General features: G+C 42.5%; 1 protein-coding gene across 4 annotated transcripts in view; it reads right to left on the bottom strand.

Annotated features, from left to right (window-relative positions):
- Window positions 1-1,159: 1,159 nt before the first annotated feature.
- mib1 (MIB E3 ubiquitin protein ligase 1) overlaps window positions 1,160-24,762 on the bottom strand; it is a 51,771-nt gene continuing 28,168 nt past the window's right edge. Inside the window, exons 13-22 of one of the 4 annotated variants that reach the window (XM_041054917.1) lie at window positions 11,275-11,407; window positions 10,120-10,206; window positions 9,449-9,607; window positions 7,405-7,586; window positions 6,552-6,741; window positions 6,366-6,444; window positions 6,125-6,265; window positions 4,493-4,564; window positions 3,620-3,720; window positions 1,160-3,021 (exon numbers count right to left, since the gene is read on the bottom strand). In XM_041054917.1, coding sequence (XP_040910851.1) covers window positions 2,881-3,021; window positions 3,620-3,720; window positions 4,493-4,564; window positions 6,125-6,265; window positions 6,366-6,444; window positions 6,552-6,741; window positions 7,405-7,586; window positions 9,449-9,607; window positions 10,120-10,206; window positions 11,275-11,407 — 1,285 coding nt within the window. In that variant the 3' untranslated portion in view covers window positions 1,160-2,880. The remainder of the gene's footprint in view (window positions 3,022-3,619; window positions 3,721-4,492; window positions 4,565-6,124; window positions 6,266-6,365; window positions 6,445-6,551; window positions 6,742-7,404; window positions 7,587-9,448; window positions 9,608-10,119; window positions 10,207-11,274; window positions 11,408-24,762) is intronic. The other 3 variants (XM_041054918.1, XM_041054919.1, XM_041054920.1) reach the window with 3 other exon arrangements.

Below are 24,762 nucleotides of genomic sequence, written 5' to 3'. Positions count from 1 at the left end.
GCACCACCGATATGACACCAACTGTCTCGGCCTGGTGCCAAGTCACAGAGATCATAAAAAGGTGTCAGAGTCTCCCCTACAGTCGGTGTGCACTGATGAAGCGAGAGGATGACAGCATGATGAATGTCTTGTTATGAGAAGTTGCATACTGCTGCTGCATGTGAGATGAGCCCAGAGATGTCCAGGTTATGAATGGACTGGTCAATGAGCTAGAACATAAATGGCCTTTGGTCATAATTTCTGAGAGGCGGGGAGATGCCTTGTGAGATGTCCCGCTGTCACACCACTCACTGCAGAAGATGCATCACTCTGTTCGGGTCTCTCTCGTCTGCCCTGTGTGGTTTTCCTTTATTCTTGCTCTTCTTGCTCTCTCTCTCTCTCTGATTAGCATAGCTGACCTATCACACGGTGGCGCTGAGTCATTATTAGGCGTTAGCATTTTCAATTACTCCACACCTCCCATCTCTGCCACCCTGTCTCCTCTGCGAGGCAGACGCTGCACAGCAGGAGAAAAGCAACAAAATGCAAATTTTATGCTTACGAGAAGCTAACTACATCTGAATTCAACTTGAAAAACAAAACACAACCTAATGAACAATTCAGATAGAAAAACAAACAGCACTTTTAATGTCCCATGGTTCATTTAGAACTTTATTTCAGCTATACGGTTGTTTTAAAAGCACTTATTAGCAATACAGACCAGAATGGTTTTTATGATACATGTCGTACTGCATATGTCAAACATTCATGCCAAAGAAACTACTACAGATACATTTCCAACAGGACAATTACAGGTATTGAAAATAAAGTACAAAATAGGCTTTTTCATAACAACCATAACAGGACACTACCAAAAAGCGTATTAGTGCTTCTAGCTTAAAGTGTTATCATGATCAGTGAAAAGAATTGAAACTGTACTCAAAAAAGCTTCTTTCAGTTCTAAAAAGAGGGGGAGAAAAAAAAATGCTTGTATGCAACTGAAAAATTCCCACATAGTGGAGCAAGCTGGCCCCCTTGCTGAGTCTCCACATGGGCAACTGCCTTTTAAAAGATGTAAGGCAAGTTCTGTCTTAAAAAATCATTAGCTTTCCTCCCAAATAAAACACTGGTGAAAAGATACTTGACACTTTTGACAACAAAATGTCTTTTTTTTTTTTCGTTTCACACAAACAAATTAGGCTTACAGAGGCCTATTTCAGAGAAAAATGCTTCTATGTTTCTATCAAGAAAGCTACGGTCAACAGAAAAAAAAAGCGAACAAAAAAAAACACAAAAACATCACAAATGTATTTCAACATTAATATCAAAGCAGAATGTTTCGACAGATTTTGAGGCTACATATTAGGAAGGCAGTGATACCTATAAATCCTATTTTTTGGGCAGCAATACAAAATAATTTACTCTACATTTTCATCTTAGTGTTCTATTAGATTGTACTCTCTACCTCAATAAATGTTGATTTTGAGAAAAGGAAATACACTTAAATAAAAAAAGGTAATACAAGATAAAGAGCACCTTATCCCCATACAAGTTATTCAACCAGTAGATTTTTGGAAGCAAATGGCACACAGTCATCAATGGTAAATTAGCAATGCTCGCTGAATTGTACATTTTTTTTCTATTCTTTTCTTTTTCTTCTTTTTTATTTTTGATCAGACAATACCACCAAGTCTCAAAACAGTTTAACAGCAAATTGTGACAAGAGACTCACAGAAATGTTTGCATCGGTTTGTGTGTACACCAAACATGTACAACGGGGGCTGATCACTGGACAGAAGCTGAGTAAGTCTGTGTTTGTCTTGAAACCCTATACAACGGCAGCCAAAAGAGTGTTGCAACACCGCCGCCGTTCTTGGTACAGCTTGGTAAACAAAGTCTCGCTCTGATTAGCATAGGTGGGTGTGGTGAGCTACCTGGCAGTCAGACTACTCTCTGAGTTTTATCACTGAGCTGCAGTGGACCTCCTAACTAAGAGTGGAAAAAAAAGAGCTTTTACCCTGACTCAGCTTTTCTAGTGCAAAACTGCCAACATCTGGTCTTCCACTGCGAGGACAGCTGGCATACAGTGCGTCACAACAGCCAAACTGAACACAGACGTGAAGCTAAGAAACACTCACTGAACCTTCAAATGGTGCGAACAGTATTGTGTCACATAACAGCCATACTGTAATGAAAAATTAAGTACTTAAAATCCACATCAGGAGATTCCAATACCGATACACTTGCATAAAGATTTACAAATACAATAAAACTTGGACTGCAGCTGGCGTTGACTGCGACAGATGCGTGAGAACTTTACATCAAAAGGTAACGGACCGAACTCACCTCACCTCTACACCTGTGAATTTTTCTCTGATACTCCGAGCTGTTCCATGCTGAAATCCTGGCAAGGGACTCAGCCCTTAAGTTCATATCCAAGATTGTGAAGGTGCCACCACAGACTCAGAGAGAGAAAAGAAGTATCACATATCAATCAAGTAAAAACAGATTATGAGATGAGAAGGAGATGGCAAGATATTACAGGAAAAGAGAGACACCACGAGAAAAAAAAGGAAAGCGATATCCGTGAAGCCAACATCTTTCTGGCTGCATTTAGGAAACACGGTGACAAAACAGCAGAACTGATAAAAGTCAACTCATATTTTTTCCTTGTTTTGTAACAGAAATTCCACGTGAACACAGACAGACCATTAAGAGAGCATTTGTTGTGTAGAATAAGACATCTGAGGACGCCCTTGGCTGGCAGACTCGGGTGCTGTGAGGATGGTCGAGCCATGGCGACAATGGTGGCGGCAGCAGCAGCAGCAGCTGGTGTGGTTGTAGTGTTGCGGGTGTGGTCGGGGTGAACTTTAAGAGAAGTGAGAGAGTCTGCAGGGAGATTTAGTAGAGGAGGATGCGGCGCTCGATGGCCTTGCGGCAGATGGGGCACTCGCTCATTCGGTCCCCGCACAGCTGGCAGGTGCCGTGGCCGCACATGAAGATCATGTTCTTGAGCCGGTCCAGACACACCGGACACATGGTCTGCAGACAGATGAAGGAGAACAATCACAGTTCATGTTTTTGTTGTGATAAAAAAACACGGGTAAATCATTAAGCTTAGCAAAGGCCAAGACAAAAACTTTATGACACAGAAGTTCATTTGATGACGCAACATTTTACAGCAGTGTTCATCACCTCCCAGTTCAGTTAACCATTATTCTTCCTTGGAAGTTCATGAGCCACTCCTGTTTGTGTCTATGTAAAATCAAAGTGTGTCCATCTCAACCATATTAAAGGAAAACTATTATAATTACAGAAAATATTACTGGTTGCAGCTTTTCGAATGTGAGGATGTTTTTATCCGTTTTAATAATCACTGTAAATTGAATATCTTTGGGGAAAAGTTAAGACATTATGTGGGAACTTGTGATGGGCATACTGATATTACCAATTATTAGTACTAAATACAGATATATTTATTAATAATGGTAGCTGCAGCTTTAAATCCCAGATCACATTAACGGTTTAGACATAATGTTTACTGATGCAAAATGTTGACCATGCTGCATTCATGGAATTTTTCGCACCTCATGAGTATCACACTTTCTGGCCTCTGTCCTTCAGTACAGTTTGGACTTACCTGTTCCTTGATGTCTTGGAGCTGTTGCTGCAGCTTCTGTACATCGGCGTTGACGTTAGTGTTGTCCTTGTCTCTCTGCAGGGCTGGGATGTTTCCGCTGGCTGTTTGAGTACAACAGAGCAACACAAACACAAGTTGAGGGGAAAAAAAACAAAAAAACAAAAACAAAACTGAATTCAGCTACCAGCCTAGGGACTGAACAAATTAACAGCTTGCACCAGCGGTCACATCAAACTTCACCTCCTCATAATGATAAACTATAGTGCCAATAAAACAGAAATGCAGCCATACCAACACTGCCATTCTGAAATAAGCTGGGAGCTCGATTACATTTAACACATGCGCTCTGTAAACAAGCATAAGTTCACAAACACATGCACTCAGATTTTTATTATGGTTGGCAGATCAAACTTGGGCTCTAGCAGTCTACGTTGGCATAGCACTCGCTTTTAAATGACCTGATTTCAGAAATGCTACACTTTGTAAATATCTGGATTATATAAACTGGCAAAGGGCAAAACATCATGCAGTGTTTTTGGCATCGTACGACCCACAGGATGCACGTGTACAATGATGCATGTGTGAAACTGCCTGGATATATAATTTGAGCGCTCAACAAGAATTAGCTGGACTGAGGCCCTGCTGGGGACTCCTTTCCAGACAGGCAAACATCTGCCAGGAATAGTGATCGCCAGTGTGATTCTTGGCATATGGATCATTATATACAGTTTAGTGTATAGCTGTGTGTGTACCACTGAAAGAGAAAGGGAGGGGGGGGGTTAAATGGGAGGGGATAGGGGCCAGGGCAGCACTGTGGAGAGCTCTTTAAAACCAAGGCTCTGATAAGGGAGGGGATCATGGAGGTATACTTACACCAACTTAGTGCCAGATTGTTGGGCTGGAGAAGATCCTGCGATCCCCCTGCCATAGTGTTAGAGCTCCCTGCTGGGAATAACCAGTCACATTGTTATAGCAGGAGCCGTCCTCACCAGCTCAACAGTTGGCCTGAGGATCAAAACTACTCACTACAGCCTCTAAGGGAGGTTCAGAGAAAAAATTTAAAGAGGAAACTAGAAAGTTTGAAACAGCGATCAGGGAAAGAAAGGGAAATAGAGTCACTTCTTAGGAGAATTGATTTAAAATGCATAGCGGCAAGTGATTCTTTCTTTTTCTGCCATCAGCCAATGCTTAAGCATGAGTCTAATGCCTGTGCTCACTGGGTTAGAGGCACATTATTACACCAAGTACCAAGCTAGAGTCGTGGGAGGTTGAAATAATCAAAGTGACAGATGGATTTTGTGCACTAGATTTGCTTTTGTAACAGACATCAACAGGAATGCTGCCCCTTGCATGAGTGTGTGCGTGTGTTCGGGTCTGCATTCGCTTTCGCACGCCTGGTTGTGACAGCGTGTAAGATCTGCATGCCAACAAACCAACACGTGGAGAAATGTGAAATAATTAATACAGGGGTAAACATGAAGTTAGTGAACTTACAACAGTTTCCCTTTTAACTCAACATAAAATGTGGAAAACACGATAGAAGTAACCACCAGTGAGATACAACACTAAAATAAGGACATGGGCAATAAAAAACACTGTTTCAATCGGAGACAAGACGATGGATTGTGAATGCAACCAAAAGTAATCTACTCCCTACATTACATCATGATTGACTGGACAGTTACATATATGTGACAAGTCATATTTTGAGTAAAACTGATGACTTTCAGGTCTGTTCTGTGTCCTTACTAAGAAACTCACTGCTAGGGAGGAGCTGTATCTCAGTTCTTTTACACGTTCATGTGGGTATTAATATGCATATATAATTAGGACTACAGGTCGTTTAGCATATGCCTACAAATAAGTTTATCCAATGAGTTTACTCCAAATAAGTTTTATGTCAATGTGATTAGTCAAACTTTTAGAGGCCACAGAAACATAAGGTAATCAGGTTTTCTGTATACTCTGTGAACGTATTTTATTATTCAGGCTCGGTCAGCAAAACTCAATCTAGAAATGGCTCCAGAGATCTCATTAGCAAAAAAAATGTATGATTTGAAACACAAAATACTTTTTTTTTCTGGAAGATCTAAGTGCTGAATTTCAGACAAGGCAGCTACGCATTAGTGAGGCCACTGTCTATGACAGCTAACATCTAAATAGAAGCTAGAACAAATGACATGATCAAAATGGATGCAATGATTAAAACATGCCGGATCTAGCAGTGCCAAAGTACTTGGAAAGTAAGGTTGACTGATTCAAACGTCTGACTACATTTTTAAATATTTAATGTGTCTACTAGGATGAAAAAAGACAGTAAAACAACATATGAGTGATGCAAACATAGGAATAAAATGCATAAGCAAAGCAGCAACAAAGCAAAAGATTTTTAAAAAAAGGTCTAAAGAGGATATTTTGAAAAGAGTGAAGAAATGAGAAAAGAAAGAAAACTAAAAAAGAAGGAAGGGGGGTGATTAAAAGGGAACGTGTGGAAGATTCACTCACTAAGGTCATCATCATCATCATCATCATCATCATCAGCGGCATCATCCTCCATACCTTTCCCTCCGCAGCAAAGAACGAAGGGGGTGCGGCGTTCCACCACAGCCCGGCACTGTACGCACTTCTTCATGAGGCTGGCACAGTCTGGTGGGAACAAAACACATATTGGTCAGATCTGAAGGCCAGATTTGAGCAGCAGGTGCCAAAGTAAAGGGTCTGATGTGGAGGGATGAGTGTAACTTACTCTCACAAGCGCACATGTGACCACAGGGCTGGAACAACACGGCTGCCTTTTTGTCAGAGCAGACTACGCACTCCTCAATCTGTGGAAATACAAAATTGAACAAAAAAACGAGAATAAAAGTGTCTATCCACTCTTTGCCATCTATCTATTTCTAGGTACGACAGATTGTAGTTGTGTCTGTGATACCTTGGTTCTTGACTGGACCTGATCCTTGCAGATGAGACACTTCTTGACACGTGGCGAGCAGAGGGAGCAGGTGGCGATGTGTCCGCAGGGCCCGAACAGGGTGTCTCTCTTCATGTCTGAACACACCATACACTCCTCCAGTGACTCGATGTTGCTGTTCAGAGACGGGCTGCGGGTTCCCACCTGGCCACTGGAACATTGAGAATAAAAACCACAGCGTGTGAGAGCAGCGGAGACTATAAGCAAGAGACGCTGACAGAGAACAAAGAATATATGGGGAGACAAGGAGAGATGAAAAAAAAAGGAACAGGAGGAAGAAAAGACAAGAAAAGGAAACAAAGTCCTACATGAAACATTTTTAGCAAAGAAAATCAATAAGAGTGTCAGAGATTTTTCGGAGATGGTGAGCTCTTCCTTTATCTATCTCTTTCTGGTGTTTTTACAGTAGGTGTGGGTGTGTGAGGATGCTTAAAAGGTGCCAAACAGCCTAACGCAGTCTTATAAGTTCATCTTTTCAGCTTGTTTAAAGTCCTTTTAGAAGCACTGTAATGTCACTTTGATGAATGGTTAAGTTCTACTGGAAATGTAAAACATACATTCTCCTAAATCCAAATATTGCTATTTGTTTCTTCTGTACGTATTAAAAAAAAAAAAAAGATATAACAGGTTCATTTTGGAGCTTTAGAAATGTAAGCAGGTTTTATTCTAGCCAAGCTAACCATCTCCAGGGCTGCAGCTCCATACTTACCATACATACATGAAAGTGATATTGATCTTCTCATCCAACTCTCAGAAAGAAAGCGAGTGAGTGTATTTCCCAAAATGTCAAACTATTCCTTTAAGGGCTGTTTACCTGCTCTTTTCTTTGTGACATTTGGCCAGAGCCTTGCAGAGGCTGGGGTCAGGACACAGGTCTAGAGGGGACTGGCCCTTCTTGTTACGAATGGTCAAGTCCGCTCCGTTAGCTGCCAGGAAGCAGGCGATGGATGCTGCACTCTTTTTCTCCGCCCCCTGGGTCCCCAAGCCCATGATTAACTGCAGAGAACCACACACACACACACACACACACACACACACACACACACACACACACACACACACACACACACACACACACAAAGATAAAATCAGACACATCAGAATTTTGACACCCTGGCAGTCAAACCATTAATGCAGAGAGTAAAGCGTAAGAAGAAAAAGGAGTCCTGATTTTAATTTCATTCAGATGGCTTCAGAGTTACATTCAGATGAACTATGTCAAAGCACTATCACATCATCACTAATTATTCAATTAAAGACATGCCTTAAGATGGTTGTCAGGCAGTGTAACCCTGTCGCCCCCCCCCTCCACCCAAAAACTCATTATCTGTCCCATCTCTCTCCCTCCTCCAGCTCATCGCCTCACTCGGACTACCCCTAACTCAAAGCCTCTCTTTCTCAAGCAATTTGGGCCTTCCATGTCTGATTGTCTTCAACCAGTAGCTTTTACATCTCCGCTGATGGAGCCATCGGGCCGACTAATTCAATTCTCATCTCAAGGGGTGGAGGGCTATGGGAGAGTGACCCAACTGCACATATCTCAATTAGGCCCGCTGTCTGTCTTTTCCGCTCCTGCGCTGGGGAACCGGGGAGGGCAAGACGGGGGACAGAAGAGATGAGGCAGAGGAGGAGGAGGAGGAGGAGGAGGAGGAGGAGAGAAGAAGAAGTGGGAGGGAGACAGAAGGTGACAGGTATGCTAAGCCTGTCACTGCAGTTAGGTACTCTAGCCTTAAACACATTCCTGTAGGGATCAGTAATGCGGTGTTAACATGGAGATGGTTCAGCTCTGACATGTTGGCCTCTACAGAGGGACGAACTCATTCAGACTGGTCAGGAGGCGGCAGCGAGCTGGTTGACTGCTCACTGCTCACGTGGGGGGTGCTGTCTGAATGATGGGCCGGTGCATGCTGGGGCTGTCCAGTGATGCAGGTGACAGGGGACTGAGGAGCACTCAGTTTCCTGTCTAGGTGTGATCTGTCATCGTTTTTCACACACTGGGCCGCGGTCAGAACCACACACTGATCATCATACAGGTTTTCACTGGAAGCATCCGGTGTTAGCCCAAAGAACTGGTCTAATTGGTCCAATCAGTTCAGTGACTGGGGAGAACCTGTGTTTGCTGCCAGTCAGAAAGGGACAAACTTAACACTGCCAGGCCTCCCATGGTTACTGCAGAGTTGGACTGGATTGGATTACTTGAACCACGGTAGCTATTGGTAATGACTTCTTGCTCTCTCAGCCATTAATTCTGTTCTTCACTCTCAAGAACATAATAAAAACTCCAGTGGAATTGATGCATTGTTCTGTGCTGTGAACACAGGGTTTCCGCATTAAAGTACCATAAACTGTCCCTGTGTCTGTGCATCAGCCCTGCAGTACAGTGGTGTTCTGTCTTGGGTGTTTCCCAGTGCTCTGCCCAGTTTATGCTGGCTAAGACTCGAGAATGTTTTAATAGGAAAAGGCAGGTATAAAATATGGATGGAATGATTAACATTTTAAAGAGCCATGAGTGATGGCAGGTAGTCTGGCACACTTCTTTTAATGTGCTGTATTAGTCAGCACTCTGCTCCTAGCCAATTATATTTGGGAATATTAAGCAGAATCACATTAGCCTACTGGATAACGAGCAGGCACATTACCTTATTTCTACAATTGATCAGTGTTCATAAAGAGCCTAAAAACATTACTCATTACTATAAACCAAAGTTAAAAATATCTTTGCTCTTCTGTGTCCAACTATAGTCATTTGAGTAACATTTTTCCAGTTTTCTGATGCTTTCTTATTTATAACTGCATCACTTGGCTGTTAAACTAAACACAAATTGGTTTCATTTTTATGTAATGCCGTGATGCCTTACTGTGTTCTTGGAAGGTTCCCAGGGCTCCACTTTGCTGACATCCTGCATATCTTGGAGTTGTCGCAATTGGGACAGTGTGTGGTGACGCAGTGCCTCGTGAAGTGGTGTGTCCCCGTCCTTGTCCTGCACATCGAGTTTGGCCTCCGCCCGCACCAACAGCTGTTAAGAGAAACGTATAAACAAAGAGTTATAAGAGCAGCCAGTCAAACAGAAACTCTAGCAACAACCATAAAACTACTTTAATTTTATGCTACAATGGAAATGCCACAGTGCTGATTTATAAGGTTGCTGCTTACAATGCACTGCCTCAGTATTGTATCCCTCAATTATAGAGTGCATTTTTTCTAGAGTCCACAAGATGGCAACGTGGCAATCTCAATCCAATACTACACCAAATGACTCTAACCAAGACACAGCCTCAGAGAGCATTTTCCCTACACAGCATCAATCTGAAGCAGGACCTCATTCAACTGCAGGACATCCAACTGTGTAAATTAAATGCGGGGCTGCACTGATGTTATTCTACTCCCTTTTGTGTATGGTCCAGAATGAGGGACGGATAGGGAGATAACTAGAGACAGGATCTTCAGCTTGTGGTGGAAGTGAGACGGGAAAGGAGGAGGAGAACAAATGAGGAAAAAGGAGGATAAGAAAGAAGAGGCCCCACTAACCCGGACTATCTGGGTATGCTGGCGTTCCACTGCCAGGTGTAACGCTGTCTGCTGGTTGACATTCTGGATGTCTAAGCTGGCGCTGCCCTGGGAGGTGGAAACAAGACAGAAGCAACAACATACGATAAACATATGGGAATTTGAGCATACATTAACAACCAACCATAATGTGTCAGGCATATGTGTGCATAGAGATGACAGACAAGTGATAAGAGTAGCCAAATACAAACAGAAAAAAAAAATAAAAACAAAAAATAAAATAATTGTTTAGCACATGAAAGACTGCAACAACCTTTCAGACTTTATGTACCACAAAGAACGTTCCTTCCTTCAACCCTGCCAACCAACAAAGTATCACCTAGGGGGCTTGAAAATACGCATCCCACAATAACGCCACATGTGATTGTCATTTCCAATTGCGAATACCTCAGCTGAGGAGATGTGGAAGGAAGATAAGCATTGTGATCAGGCAGTGTGTGAAATCCCCCAGTAATAAGACTGGCTGCCTGGCTGGCAGGGAATCTGCAGTGCACCTTGTAGCGTGGTGCAATTTCTGAATAGAAAGCTGAGCCATCACTGCGAACCAGCCCATTGCAGGGACTTGGGAAAAAGGCCATCCCCACTGAAAGGTAGCTTGCACAGCGAATGTTCATGCGTTGGAATGCTGCAGCAACACTGCTGCCTTGCACCATATCCTAATTAACCCAGTTCCCGCTTGGTCAGGTGACTTTTGCCGTAAACTCCTGTATGTGTTAGTCTTCAGAGAGTTAAACCTGCAATCTCAGAAGGGAAAAAGAGCACAAACCTATGACTGCAAGAGGAGGAGGATATGAGGGCCCAGCAGCACTAAAGATTACCCCTGGAGGCCCTGTGAACCGTATGGATTCAATAAAAAAAAATGGCAGTTATAGCTGCTTCAACTGGTCTACAGCTTGCTGGCTGCAGGGAGTGCAGTGGAAGCTGCTCTTAATGGTCTGTAGTCAGGGAAAGCCACGAGTGCAGGCTAAGCTGGTGCAGCTATGCTTTGGGTTAATAATTGTAAATGGAAAGAGTCTCTTGCAGAGCATCAATAACTGCATTTGTTGTCAGGTTGAGTGCTTAAGCATGCATTAAAATTAGCTATTTGTATGTCTTTGAATGCTGGTGTGCTGTTACCTGGTGCACCAACAGCTCAGCCACCTCCACGTGGTTGTTGAGGGCAGCCAGGTGCAGTGCAGTGTAACCGTCATCCTTCTTCTCGTCCACGATCCAAGGCCTCGGTAGTTTGGATAGCAGAACACGCATGGCACTACACAGACAGGAGAAAGCGACGGAGAGAGAAAGGGGAGTGTTTAACGATACTCTGGGCTTGAACACATGAGAAAAACCCTAAAGAAAGTCAAGCTAATGCAGTTAAATTAATTAAATGTTTACATTTGCAATGTAAAAAGTCAAAATTCATGTATCTGTGAATGAATATTTCATGCATTTTCTGATAGCGTGGGGTCTGACACAAGCTGCTGGAAGCAAACACATCACAGTGTCTGTACTGCTGATACAAAGCATATTCCAATGCACTTTTTTTCTCTTTACAGCAGAGCATATCCCATTTTCACACATAGGGACAAGAATACTAAATCAACTTGGGGAGGAGTTGCTTTCCCAAGCAGAGTGTTATTTACATCAAGCTTTGAGCGGTACAAGTGTTGCGTGTTATTTCAGAGCACCTGTCCCCCTACCATCTCTTCGGTTAAAAAGGGAAGCCACCTTCCCCTTGATGATGCGCAAAAGCGCCTATCATTGGGAGGCAAAATGGTAATTACACAAAATTTAGCTGCATTCACTCAGGTCTCCTCCTGGGGAAGAAACAGACTGGGTGGGAAGGGTAAAATCCATTGTTTAAACCGTGCTATTTAACAGAAGTGGCCTGGTGTGGTGAGAAGAGCCAGCCAGTTCTGTGCCACTGAAGGTCATTTGGAGGATGCGTGCCACAGAGAGACGTGGCTGCAAAGACTACTGTACAAGAGGAAGGCTGAAAAGGAGTCACAGTGTCACAGTGGGGATAAAGAGGGAGGCTGACTGTCACTCCCCACAGAGTCATTGAAGAAAAGAGACTTCAGCTGTACTGGTAAACGGAAGCCACACACGCATTTCCATTCCTTATTCAACACAAAGGTCATAAAATACACTGCCTGGAAAAATCTCCACTAAAGGGAGATTTGACTGTAATTACAAAGTAAGATATATTAGTAAATACCCTTCTTCTTAAAAAGTCAACTAGGCTTCCTTGCATGGCAGCTTCAGTTTAGTGTTTGAACCCATCCATTATCTCTTTGCCCTAAGCTCCTTCTTCTTGCTTTAGCTCATGGGCACACACCCAAGCATATGGTACATGAGAATACTGAAATGAGACTCATCCCTATTTTAGTGTAGGAGCAGTGCATCAGCCAAGGATATCTGATGAGAAATAAAGGCAGCAAACAACTCTCCAATTTTTGCAAATACTATGGAATATGAAACAAGAGACTTAAAAGCCTGAACTGTATCCCTGAACTGTTCTCCTATCTTGTCAGTAGTGAGGTACACAATGTACCTTCAATAAGCTTTAAAGCAGCAACGCTGGAGGGAACACTTCTGACCTTGATTAACCCTGAATAATCATGCAGGGCATATCTTTGAACTGCGACAAAAGGAGGCAGCAGATTTTACTCTGACTTTGATATAGCTGAGCAGCCCCCATGCATGCACTGGAGTATTTACATACACAACAGTAAGGTAAATAGGGTCTGAAACAGGACAGGGAGGAAATGGGCTCTAGCGCAGGACAGGAAGGCCACAGCCTGCACAATTAATGAAAATGTTTAACTGTTAGGACAGAGAAAAGAAAGCAAACCAATGCAAACCAACATGCTGGCAGGCTTTCAGACTCAAGGTAATCAGGATGGCTGGTTCCCTGCAGGTTTTTGCTAAACCTACAGCTCGTCTCCCTCTTTCTGGAGTAATGAAAGAGAGCATCATCAGCACACCCTCTTGAGGAAAGCAGAGAAAGAGGGGCAGAGAGGCAGGGGGGCAGGCAGTCAGCACCTCTGTGCGGACAGAGATCCAGGGCTGGTGTACTGCTGCAGTGATGAACAGCGCAGCACACTGATCCCAGGCTCCCTCGCTCTCTCTCTGCCTCTCATTGCACAGAGGCTTACGCACACACACACACACCTGCATTGCTTGCAGCCATCTTCAACCACTTAATGCAGAGGAGCACTGCTTAAATGATATAGCAACCGCACCCATTCTGCATAATCTCACATTCATAATGTGTCGCCTTTGTTACAAAGAACTATTTACTTGCGTATTGTAGATTTACGATCTCATGGGGGACTTTTGTGTAATTTCATCCACGGCACTTCCACTGGGCAGAAGTTGAAACTTAAACAAGCAAATTATTCAAGAAAAGACCCTGCCACATCAGATTCTTGCCTGAAGCTAAAACATAAAACTTATTCCCACTGGTTAAACATAACACTCTTTTAGCTTTCTTTCAAGAAAGACTGATAAGACAATACAGGAATGCAGTTTTTTTTTTAACTACCAACAGAATCAAGGGCATTTGTCCCACATAAAGCCTTTGTTCTTTTTGTGCCCATTTTCTTCCTCCTATTGGTGCAATACATAACATTTGTACAATCTGGATTGGCTGGAAATATCTCCTATATGTAGAACAACTGGCCAATGAATGCATGGCTCCTACACTATAGGGGCAGACTGGCGCCTTCTAGTGTCAAAACCAGGCACCTGAGTGCTGGGCAGGTGTTTGCTGGTGTAGGGAGCCCCTCCAATAGAAGTCTAGATTGACAGGCTCCCTGCCACGCTGGGCGAAATGGGCGGACATTAATATTAATGCCCCATGCTGGCACTGCTGCATTGCAGTTAAGCTATTTGCTGTAAAGGCAGAAAAAAAGAGAGTGAATTAAGAACCAAGAAATAAATCCTAGATGTTTTTTTTTTTTATCTCTTGGGTAAGCGATGTTAGCAGTGACTGAGGGGGGGAATGAGAGAAACTGTGTATAGGCTCTTGAGGTAGGATGTTAAGAGTGAGGGAGATGGAAGAAGAGAGCGGGTCTGGCCAGCTCAGGCTGCAGACTTTTTGCTGAGTAGAAGGCACTGACTTGACCTGGGAGTTAACATTTGGACAACTAAAAATCTGCCATGGGAAGGAAACGGTTATTTGGTGTGTAGTGAGGATTTCCTTATGACAGATGAACCTTAAAACCACGGTAATGGTCTCTGTGAATGCAGGAGGATGAACAGCTGAGGAAGGAGAATGGTAGAGGAGAGAGGCAGAAGGGGATACATGATGGAACTGGGTCACCCTGTGAGGAGTTCTCAAGAGTCCCTCAGGAGAGATACACCGAGGTCTGTTGTCTTGGGCTGCAATTTGTCATTGACCAGAACGCTCTCTGACGCCCTCAGCTCTGTGTGTTGGCGTTTGTCATTGTATGTAAGACAGTGAGCTAAAAGTGTGTATGTGCGTGCGCGTGGCTGTTCAGGGGTCGACAGGGCCCTTCTGCTGCCCTCGCCTGGCTGACAGCCATCTGTGTGGTGGTCAGTAGCCGTTATTACAACAGGAAGTGAGAGTCGGGGGACAATAACTTGGGTAGGACAGGGCAAAATGGGAACAGTCAACATCCAGTCTCAGATTAATGGCTGCGCACAAACATATGGTTACTCTGATGCAGGAGACGTGTTTGGCATACCATCAGCCATTAACTAAGGCTTCAAGCTCAAGAGAAGAGATCCAAATTCTGCATGGGAAATTAGTCGCCAAAAGGTGCCACCTGCCTTGGGAAAATAAAAAGCTTACCGATAATGAAAATGATCAGTCTTGCAACTGTGAAAGCGCTTCTATGGTCAGAAATACAGACCAGATCTATATCAGCGGCCACAAACACTCCATACCTGAATACGTTAACCAATGTTTATTTGGGAAACAGAGCCTTGGAAAAGAAGCTAACTTTTATTGGTGCTTTCAACTGTATCATTTAAACTTCATCTACAGTTAAAGACAATACTTTATCCTTTATCTTGAGTACTTCAGCAAAAAGTGTTTAACTTATAAAAACACATGACGAAGTCTTAAAAGTTATGGATTTAAGTCTTTGATTTTAATTGAATTTATTTGAAATGGAAAAAAGCTAGTAAGTGGGCCTATAGTTAAAATTTTTTTTGAATTTTGAATAATAATTTGAATCATTTTTTTTTTAGTCACCTAACTCTATCCATACTACCTTTGTGAAGCTCAGTTGGTAGCGTGAGGCTTGTTTATATATCCCTTCCCCAAAACTGGTAGTACTTTCTTCCATGATGCAGAGTCCTTATTGGAACAACCCCTCCAGATGATACAAATTCAGACGATACATGAGGTGTCAGCTCATCGGGGGACAGGATCAATACTTTCAGGTCCTTTGAAATAGTGAACCCTGTTCCCAACAAATCATTCATAAATGCAACACACCAAAGAACCCCCCTTCTTCCTTTCCATTCAGTGCAGGGAAATGCTCTTCATCACGGGTGAGAGCTTTGGAAGCCACAGGAGTCCCTCACTCAGTGGCAGCTGGGAGGGTTAGAGTCATAAAACTGTTCGGGATTTCACTGATCTTAAAACATCCTGTTCTGGATGGGAATGTTGGCTTTAATATTGCCTTTCATTGGAAAATGTCTGTGTGTGTGAAAATTAACCAGGCCCAACTTCAACACAGAAAAGGGTCAACTTAACTGTCAATTCCACAGCTGTCACTAAAACCACGTCAGACACTGCAAAAATAATTTAAGTATAATCCCCAAGCAAATATAACTGGTTGGAATTCAGATCCCTCAAACGCCAGCCTGGCCATCACTCCACCGCTAAAAGCAATTAGTTACCAGTTCACTTCAGTCAGGGCAGTCCCAGAGCTACTGGCCGGCCTGCTGTGGATAGAGTAAATAAACACAGGTAGCGTCCAGGCCAGCAGTACAGCAGAGAGCTGAGGACAAGAACCTAACTCCGCTCGATAAAAAAGGCCTTCATTACCATGCCGTGAGGAGAATAATTTCCCCTACAATGTGACCTTCCCCTGCTTGCCTGTACCTAGGGCCCCTGAGTGAGCATGCTTTTATTAAGGACTATTTGCATAAACTCGGAAGGGGAAGACAGGAAAGGGGTGCATTTCTATGATGTTTTGGTTATCACTGTAGCTATTGCTGCTGCCTTGAAGGTTGTTTAGGAGACGCCAGGTGCATTTTCAAACATTCCCAGGTATAGTTGTCTGTCCATTTGGGAAGTAGGTGGGAGCCTATAAAGGCTAAGCTTTAATTAGCCTTAAATCACCCAGTATTATGGGGTGTCCTGATTCACAGCAATTTATGAAGAAGGAGGCAGCAAGATAGTCAGAGAAGCCCAATGGCGCGTTAATGTCCCATTGGTTCGAGATGACCCAATTATTTTCTCATGCTACTCTTCCTTTGCACTTTATTCTCCTCAGTCCCTTGAAAAAGTCTCATTCTCATTTCTGCAACAGCCATAATAGCTATAATATACATCCTTTCGCCCCAAAAAGTGAGAAATTACATAAAAGAAGAAGCAAGGACATGCAGATTATATTAGAATAGAGACACCTAAATCATGCGCACTGTATAGAAGAATTGCTCAACAGCATCTTAACCTATAAAACAACCATGTAATTACTGAACGTCACTTTTTGCACTAGCTTGGATAGGCCTGGATCAAAATGTAACAGATTCTATATTCGTTTTTAGTTTATTACAAATGCAAATCTGGGGAAGACGGGGAAAAAAATGAACCTGCTGTCTGAAAATGACTGAATGAAAATGAAACTGAACAGGGTGAATACACTTCGACAATGTGCAAATCACTAACTTGAAATGTGACAAAAACAACACAACAGGATTTGGTAATAGCGTTTTGAATGGTTGACTTGATGTAAGACAAAACATACAATCCGAAGCACAGAAAATGAAAACTGTAGCTCAAGTCATGTGTCAGCCGAAGATACAAGCAGACTTGAGTGCGCTGCCACCAAAGCATCCAAGCTCACTGGTGTCTCTTTCCTATTATTACAGTCATTGCACCTCAAACAAGCTGCTAACAGAGCAAAGAAAATCATCTCTGACCCTTTCACCCAGCTCACTACCTTTTCTACAAACAGCCCTCTGGTAGATGATACAGATCAGCGCCCCCTCATATGACCTGCTACAAATACAGCTTTTCTGTGTCTGTAATGTGGAAATTAAATTCAGGAAAATGAAACCTACTGCTAAGTATATATGCACTTTAACATATCAATATGTCACTAATGCAGTTAGGCTTATTGTATGTATATGTAATATTTTTTTATTGATGAGTGTTCATGCTTGCCCAGTGTCTGTTATGAGACACTGGGCTCATTTATATGCTTTACTTAAAGCAAACTTTGGCTTTTGCTGATAATTTGATTTTATAAGCCCTGACACTGTTAAGACAGGGGTGACGAACCCAAATGAAGGCTTCAAAACCTCCCTTCAGAAGGCTATGGGTAACATCACACATGCTCCATCTGTGTTTTGCTACAGTGCAGAGATACCGCTAATCAATACTTTGTGCAGCTACATCATAGTCACTAGAAGCAACTCCAATAGCAAAATTACAAGCTACAGCAAATCTGTCTTTGGACATTTTTTGGAGGCTTTTTGTGAGTGGTTGTTTTGTATGCAAGTGGATTTTGTCTTATTTACTTACTTGCCCTGATGTCCACTTTGTTAGGTACATTCTTGGCCTTAGGTTGAGCTAAAACCCTGAATTTGAATTTAATATGCAAACCCATCTAACAGCATCTAAATAACCTATTATTTGTGAAGCCAATGTTTCATATCTGACTGACAATGACTCTTTTATTGGGACTGAGATACTGGCTATTTTGCCATTATAACGTTCCTTTCACAGTTTGAAAAAGAACAAAACTAGACTTTCTACTGCCCAGTGAAATTGACTGCAGGTGTTTCCACACAGAAGTACAGAGCGGTAAATAGAACCGAGGGATTGACTCTGGGCTTTGCAGAGCGGTGGAGAATTCAGCCGCTCTGAAGGTCCTTCGATCGACAGCCACTCAGAAGCCTGCCACACTGTCACCATATGGGCAGACAGTCTGAGAGGCTCCCGTGATCTACAGTCTAACGGCAAATCTACCACTTTAAATCACCCCTCACTCCCCGGCCCGCCTCCCACCTATCTGCCCCCACAAACACATCACACTCACCCTCACCCTCCCCCTTAAAGCGTTCATCTTTGTGTGTTGTAACCTGCGAGGGTCCCTTTACACACTGAAAACCAGCCGCAACAACATCGCCCCTTAAACAAAGTGGAAAAACAAAGATAACACATCATCAAATTCTCTGCCACAGTACTTGGCAGACCCGATCCAAAGTGACACAAACAACCTGCCGTATTGCAGCTGATGAGCCTGACTTCTTTGGCAGTTACACTTCTAGGCACATATGCAGAGGAAGACGCTGTGGCTGAAAGAGCAATTTGGTAATTAAAATCCATTGTTTGCAGTGGGAAATAATGGGGATCAAAGGGCCTTGTATCAGCTACTGCTTCCCCTAAGCACTGAGACAACAGGCCATATGCCCCAGAGCAGCAGAGAAAATGTGTAACAGCCAACTTGTTAATGGTGGGGGAATGGAGCTTGCATAAATGTACTGTACATTGCACAGATAAGGCTCAACAGAAACCTGAATGTATTCAACACAGATCCATGATTCTACAGATGAGAGGGTTTTCAATCAGAATGTTCCATGTAAGCTTTTCTGCCTAATCCCACTAATGTAATGCTTTTTAACAAAGCAAGTGCGCTTTGCCATTGCTGATTTTCCTCAGTATTCTTTGCATGTTTGTACGCAAGAATCCACACACACTTATGCATGAGCACACCAAAGGACACAAACAAACACAAATCCTCCTCCTCTCTGACCTGTCAAAACGCTTTTACATGGGAGCCATTGACTTGGATGTCTGTACAGGTTACCAGGGTAACATGGCCTGCATTATTCAACAGCTAAGCTTGGTTTAGATGAGAACATCGGCTTGAATATGTCCCTCAGAGTACATTAAGGTTACTAATATCCCTTCCGGTGACAAAAATTGTATATGAATGGACGTGGGACAGCGGGCATTTCAACAGTGTTCAAAAAAATTTCTGCACTGTCGATTTTACAAATTTAAAACTGCTGAATGGGCTGGTGTGTGACCAGGTATTCCTTAAATTTTTGTGGCTGCATTAAAAATTAATTCAACTGGTTGATCTTTAAAGCCTGATCCATTTCTGATCTTTCTCTACAGACTGCTTGCTCTAAAATCTAATTTAAAAACAGAACATCCAACTTGGTATTGATACTTATACTGAAGGATGTGGACTGCGACTACAAAAGCATGACTGGGACATTCCCAACTAAAAGCCAGGATGGCATTAACACTTATAATGGTTTCTAACTAACTGTATTTTATGCTATCATCTTAATTTTTGTGTCGAGTGAAACCATATTTAATGTATTGCATGGTTTCTGATGATGTTTTACATGTGTTCACTCAGCTAAGAAATATGCAGCATTGCTTCTCAGTATTTCATAGAAAACAAAAACCAAAGTGTCGTCACTGATGTTAAAGTACCATCTAAAGCCCGAATAAATTCTATTACTTATTCCAATACATCAAGTAAATAGATAAACTACATTTGTTTTTAAATGGAGGGAGAAAATATTAAAGATGTCTGACAGCTGTGCTGTAGAAGTACATCACCTTGCTCTGTCATATTTATTACCTGCATTGCTGAGGCACTTAAAGTGCCACAAATAAATCCTGCTCTTTCTAGGTTTGGCAAGCGGGCAAAAAACATACCATCAGTGCTTATGGTGGCTTCACAATGCAAGCTTTTCTCTTTGCATGCTATAGTCACTTTCCCAAAAGCTCTTTATGTCCTTGAGTCCCTTCAGTAAGGGATGTACCCCTCCCTCTCTCTCCCTCCATCCATCTATCCCTCGTTTTCTCTCTTTCCCCTCTATCCATCCATCCTTGCCTCCCTCTGCTACCCCCACCCCTCCCTCTCCCAACATGTGCTATAGCAACATAGTAGCCAGGACTCAATGTTTCAGCATGCCACAGGACAGACAGAGCATTACAGCATGGCTGAGCTTATCTATTGGCTCAGAGCCACTGTTGGCCCAGCCCTAAGAGGAAGTGTGGGCGTTCTGATTGGCCACAGGGGGATTGGGGCTTGTATCAGCTTGTCCTCTGGCTGATCTGTTGGACTGGTCCCAGCTCATAGAGAGGTGGACACTGGGAGGGATTCTAGGATTGGGGGACTTTTCAATTAAGTCACAGCGTATGCTGCAGAAAACTGGTACCTAGGCTCGCTGAATGAACCAGTGACTGCACTCATCAATGAGTAATTTAACTACAATAAGCTACAGTGACATAATGAGGAATCAAAAAAGGAACAAATGAACATAATAACAACAGATAATACTAAGGAGACATATGTAATTACATAAAATAAATCAATGGGATCAGTCTCTCCAGGCTACATATATTATAACAACTGTCCAACATAATATTACTTCCCAATATGGGCTACAAGAACTCACTAACTGCAGTTCATCTGGATTTCAAAGGTTAGTTTGACATATATCTGCGATCACTTATCTTTTAATGAAATACAGCTCAGCAAATGTGTATATTGTTTCCTCTAACCAGGTTTTTCATGTCCACCATCCTGCCATCAGAAATGATGACATATTACTCTGTACACACTGCAAGATCACCGACATGCCAGCCAAAAGCACTAAAACTAGTATCCGAATCACTGTGCCAAAGAGACATCATTCAGTTTCAAACTGAAAAAAAAAGTCCTAATATTCTACTATCATGTATTGTGTGAATGTGTATATCTGCATATGAGCTTATGGCGACAAGGAGGAAGTCATACATTGTCATACATTGTCCTCAGCAGCTACAACACCTTTCCTGTCAACTCTCCTCATTTTATCGATAGGTTGCTGGCTGGTGCATCTGGCTGTCCTCACCTGTGATAACTTCTAAAATCTGAAAAAAATCAAACTTTCAATTATAAAAGACTAATTCAGGTTCAGCATATCAATATAACCTGTGCACGAGCATGCAGGCATTCACTCAACTGCATGTGAATAAACATAAACTGTAAGTAGTACCCTGTGGGTGTGTATGCGTGTGTGCCTCTAGAAAAAAAATGGTCTTGCACACATGCGCCCCTGCAGTTCATAGGTATTTGTGCAGTTTGGGAGTCACTTAATGGTAACATGCGGCACCAGTAAGGCACGGTAAAAGATCAGAGGCAGGAGAGGCAGAGGAGCTTCCCCTGCAGTGAGGCTGGAGGGAACAATGGGCTGCTGGATCAGAGAGCCCGACTGCCACTGGCTTCCCCCTCCAGCACCCAGGTAGGCTGGCCCATTCATAAATCACTTTTATTCCTCCAAGTGCTCAACAGCCTCACCTCTTCAAATGATGCACTGTGTAAAGGGATGAGGAGGGAGGGGTGGCGGGGGATGAGGGACAGGGGAGTGGGGTGTGGGGGGAGGAAGAGGAAAAGAACTGACGAGTGAGATAAAGTAAGCACGAGGAAGAGCCAGGCTGATGGAAGAGGAGCATGCAGATTTTCGCCAAAAAAAAGCACAAACTGGACTCATTAGACGTAGCTCTAATCCCTCTATGATGTTGACTGGTGGGCAGGCTTACAGAAAGGAGGAATTAAGACAAGCTGAAAGACCGACCAAGGCTTCACCAGCAGGCTTGAAGCTCAAAGAAAAAACAGGGGCGTCATGAGCATCTGAAGCTAACCAGAGTTCCGTGAACAAAACTTTTCAGTACGAAAGGAGACATACCCCTCATTTTAGTATACTCAGAGGGATGAGCGCTCCAAAAAAAAAAAAAAGAAAATAGAAGAAAAGAGAAGGCTATTAATGTCAAAATGAAAACAAATCACTACAAATTCATCTTAATTAACTACAAATAAAAAACAAAATAATTGATTGCATTCACCCTTTTCAAGTCAATATTTAGTAGAGGCACCTCTGGCAGCAATTATAACCTCAACTCTTTGTGAATAGGTCTGTGTAGTCAGTGTTTCCTCCCCTGTCTATTTGTTTGTTTGTTTATTTATTTAAAGGGTCCCCATTAGCTGTTGTCATGGCAATCAGGTAATCTGTTTAGTTTTTTTTTTTTTCATTCTTCTTTGCTAAACTGCCAAAGCTCTGTTAAGCTGCATGAGATCTATGAGTAACAAGCCATTTTAAAGTCCTGCCACAGATGTTTGATAACAAGCCCTCCAGGGCCTGCTGCAAACAGTCATCGTCACAGCATAATGCTGCCACCATCATGCTGCATGGTGGGGGACTATGTGTTTCTGGCAGTGCGCCGTGTTTGATTTCCTCCAATCACAGCATTCACAGATTGGGCCTGGTTTGTAGATGACCAGGGAACAAACATCAGATGAAACTAAGCTGAATGAATAATTCTTTATTTATGTACGGAAACACACAAGCATTTGTTGTTGCTTTAGTGGTGACCTTTATTTCACTAAAATTCAACTGGGATCCTTTTTTATTAATTGCTTCCAATGTCACTGTTAATGACTGTGGGATGGGGCTGTGATTGAACTTTTTTAGAGCTTCTAAGCAAAGGGGGGAGGGAATACTCCTGCAATCAGTTGTTTTATATTTGTGCTTAATTTAGATCAATTTGTAGGCTTTGTTTATTTTTTTGCTTTGTTAATCAGAGCCAAAAATCCTAATGACACCCATTCACAATTCCAAAATAACAACAGGGAATGAATAGCTTCAAATATTAAAGTTTTATAAATGTAATCAGCTGATTAATGTTGTATTAGTTTTCAAACACACTGTATTGTTTGAGAAACATAAAGCATCATAAAAACACGCAAATGGTTGATTTCACCCCAATCTCTTTTATTTGTTTTTTTTTTTTTTTCGAATGGAGATACGTCTTAAGCGGTACTCATGGGGAGAAACATCCATTCCACCCCTTCATCCAGTGAAACAAAGCACATCCATTAGTAGACCCTTTTCTTATTGATCGATTAACTGCTCAGCTAAACATTCAGCCCCACGCTATTCATCATGGTGGGAAGATGTAAGCCATGCTGCAGAGTTTCAGGGGCAGATAGGATGTCGGGTTGTAATTGAGATTAAACTGTTGGGTTGGGTGGCTGGGACGGCAAGGATGGAGACCCACAGAGGGGATACACAAAAGACATAAGAGCATCTTCTATGGAGATAGTTATAGGCCACAGAAACCTTAACCAACTGAGCAGAGAATTAACACACATTTGCTGTGTGTGTAAATTTTAACTCACGAAAAGGCTGTTTTTTTTTTTTTTTAACTCCTTCAATTTTAAATTGTGTGCCAACACAGTGAGTGTAGTGCAACAACAGGTGAACATTTACAGTTGCAGTTTATGCAGCTGCAATTCTGCACTTTGATTGGTCATGTAAGGTCAAGTTTTGAGCAGACACATTAGCTGTGAATCCATTTTATCTCGCAAATGGTCAATTCTTGTAACAGCCGTATAGATAATGTAATCGAAAAGCTATAAATTGCAGTGACAATACATTAATTAAATTGCACACTTAAATCTATGGAGAATTATCTCCGCCATGAAGGCTTGAGATATAACTGCGAGTGAGGGCAGAATGACTGTGAGCTTCTTAAAAGGCTTATCAAATCAAGAACCAGAGAACTGTTTGACATTTTTCTGGCTCATGAAAATACACTTTGATAAATGGTCATGGTGTATTCAGGGTGTTTATGAGTTTTCACAGTCTCATTCATTACAAGTGAAATGCCACAGTCTGGTTTCCATGTGATTACCTTATTAAAGAGCATATTTTGTGTGCAAAACCATAGGCTTACACATCCTGGGGCATTCTGCAGTTAAAATGCAGGTGGGGTAAGTAAGAGGACTTGTGTGCTGTCATTGAGGTATAAGAGGAGAGAAGAGGAGAGAGTGAAAAAGAGAGGAGGGCACAGAGGACATTGCTTCCGTACAGTATAGATGTGCCCCGTGATGAGACCAACTAATTAAACAGATTCTTCAGTGGCCGCGCCTCGGGAAAGCTTGAAAAAGACACTTGAAAATTAATGAGAGCTCAAAAAGGAGAGAAAGCAGCCCAAACTTTTCAGTGCCTCAGAGGTGAGGCTGCCACTTGTCTCCCTGCATTGCCAGAAGCAGTATAAATAAATAAATAAATAAACAGGAAAAACACAATAATATTTCCTGCTGTCTAACACCCTCCACGCCTCTCTGCGCTACACATTCAGCCTTACTCTCTCCTCCATTTCTCGAATATGCAGTTATTCTAAGTATAGAGGTGAGCAGACGGGAGCTCTACCATAAGCAGCGTGTTCCAGCTCTATTTAAAAAGAAGAATGATAGAGAGTGGGGGGGCGTCAAAAGGACACACGGAGTGAGGGGGTGGTATCAGAGGAGGCGGTGGAGTTGGTGGTGAAGGATGTAAAGCAGGGGAGGGGGGAAAGAATCAAGAATATACAAGTGGAAGCACGAGAGAGCACTTTATTTGGAGCTA

Source organism: Toxotes jaculatrix, chromosome 14 (genome assembly GCF_017976425.1).
Source record: "Toxotes jaculatrix isolate fToxJac2 chromosome 14, fToxJac2.pri, whole genome shotgun sequence".
Classification (NCBI taxonomy): domain Eukaryota; kingdom Metazoa; phylum Chordata; class Actinopteri; family Toxotidae; genus Toxotes; species Toxotes jaculatrix.
Note: the sequence above shows the minus strand (reverse complement) of the source record. Positions and strands in the feature narration are given on the sequence as shown.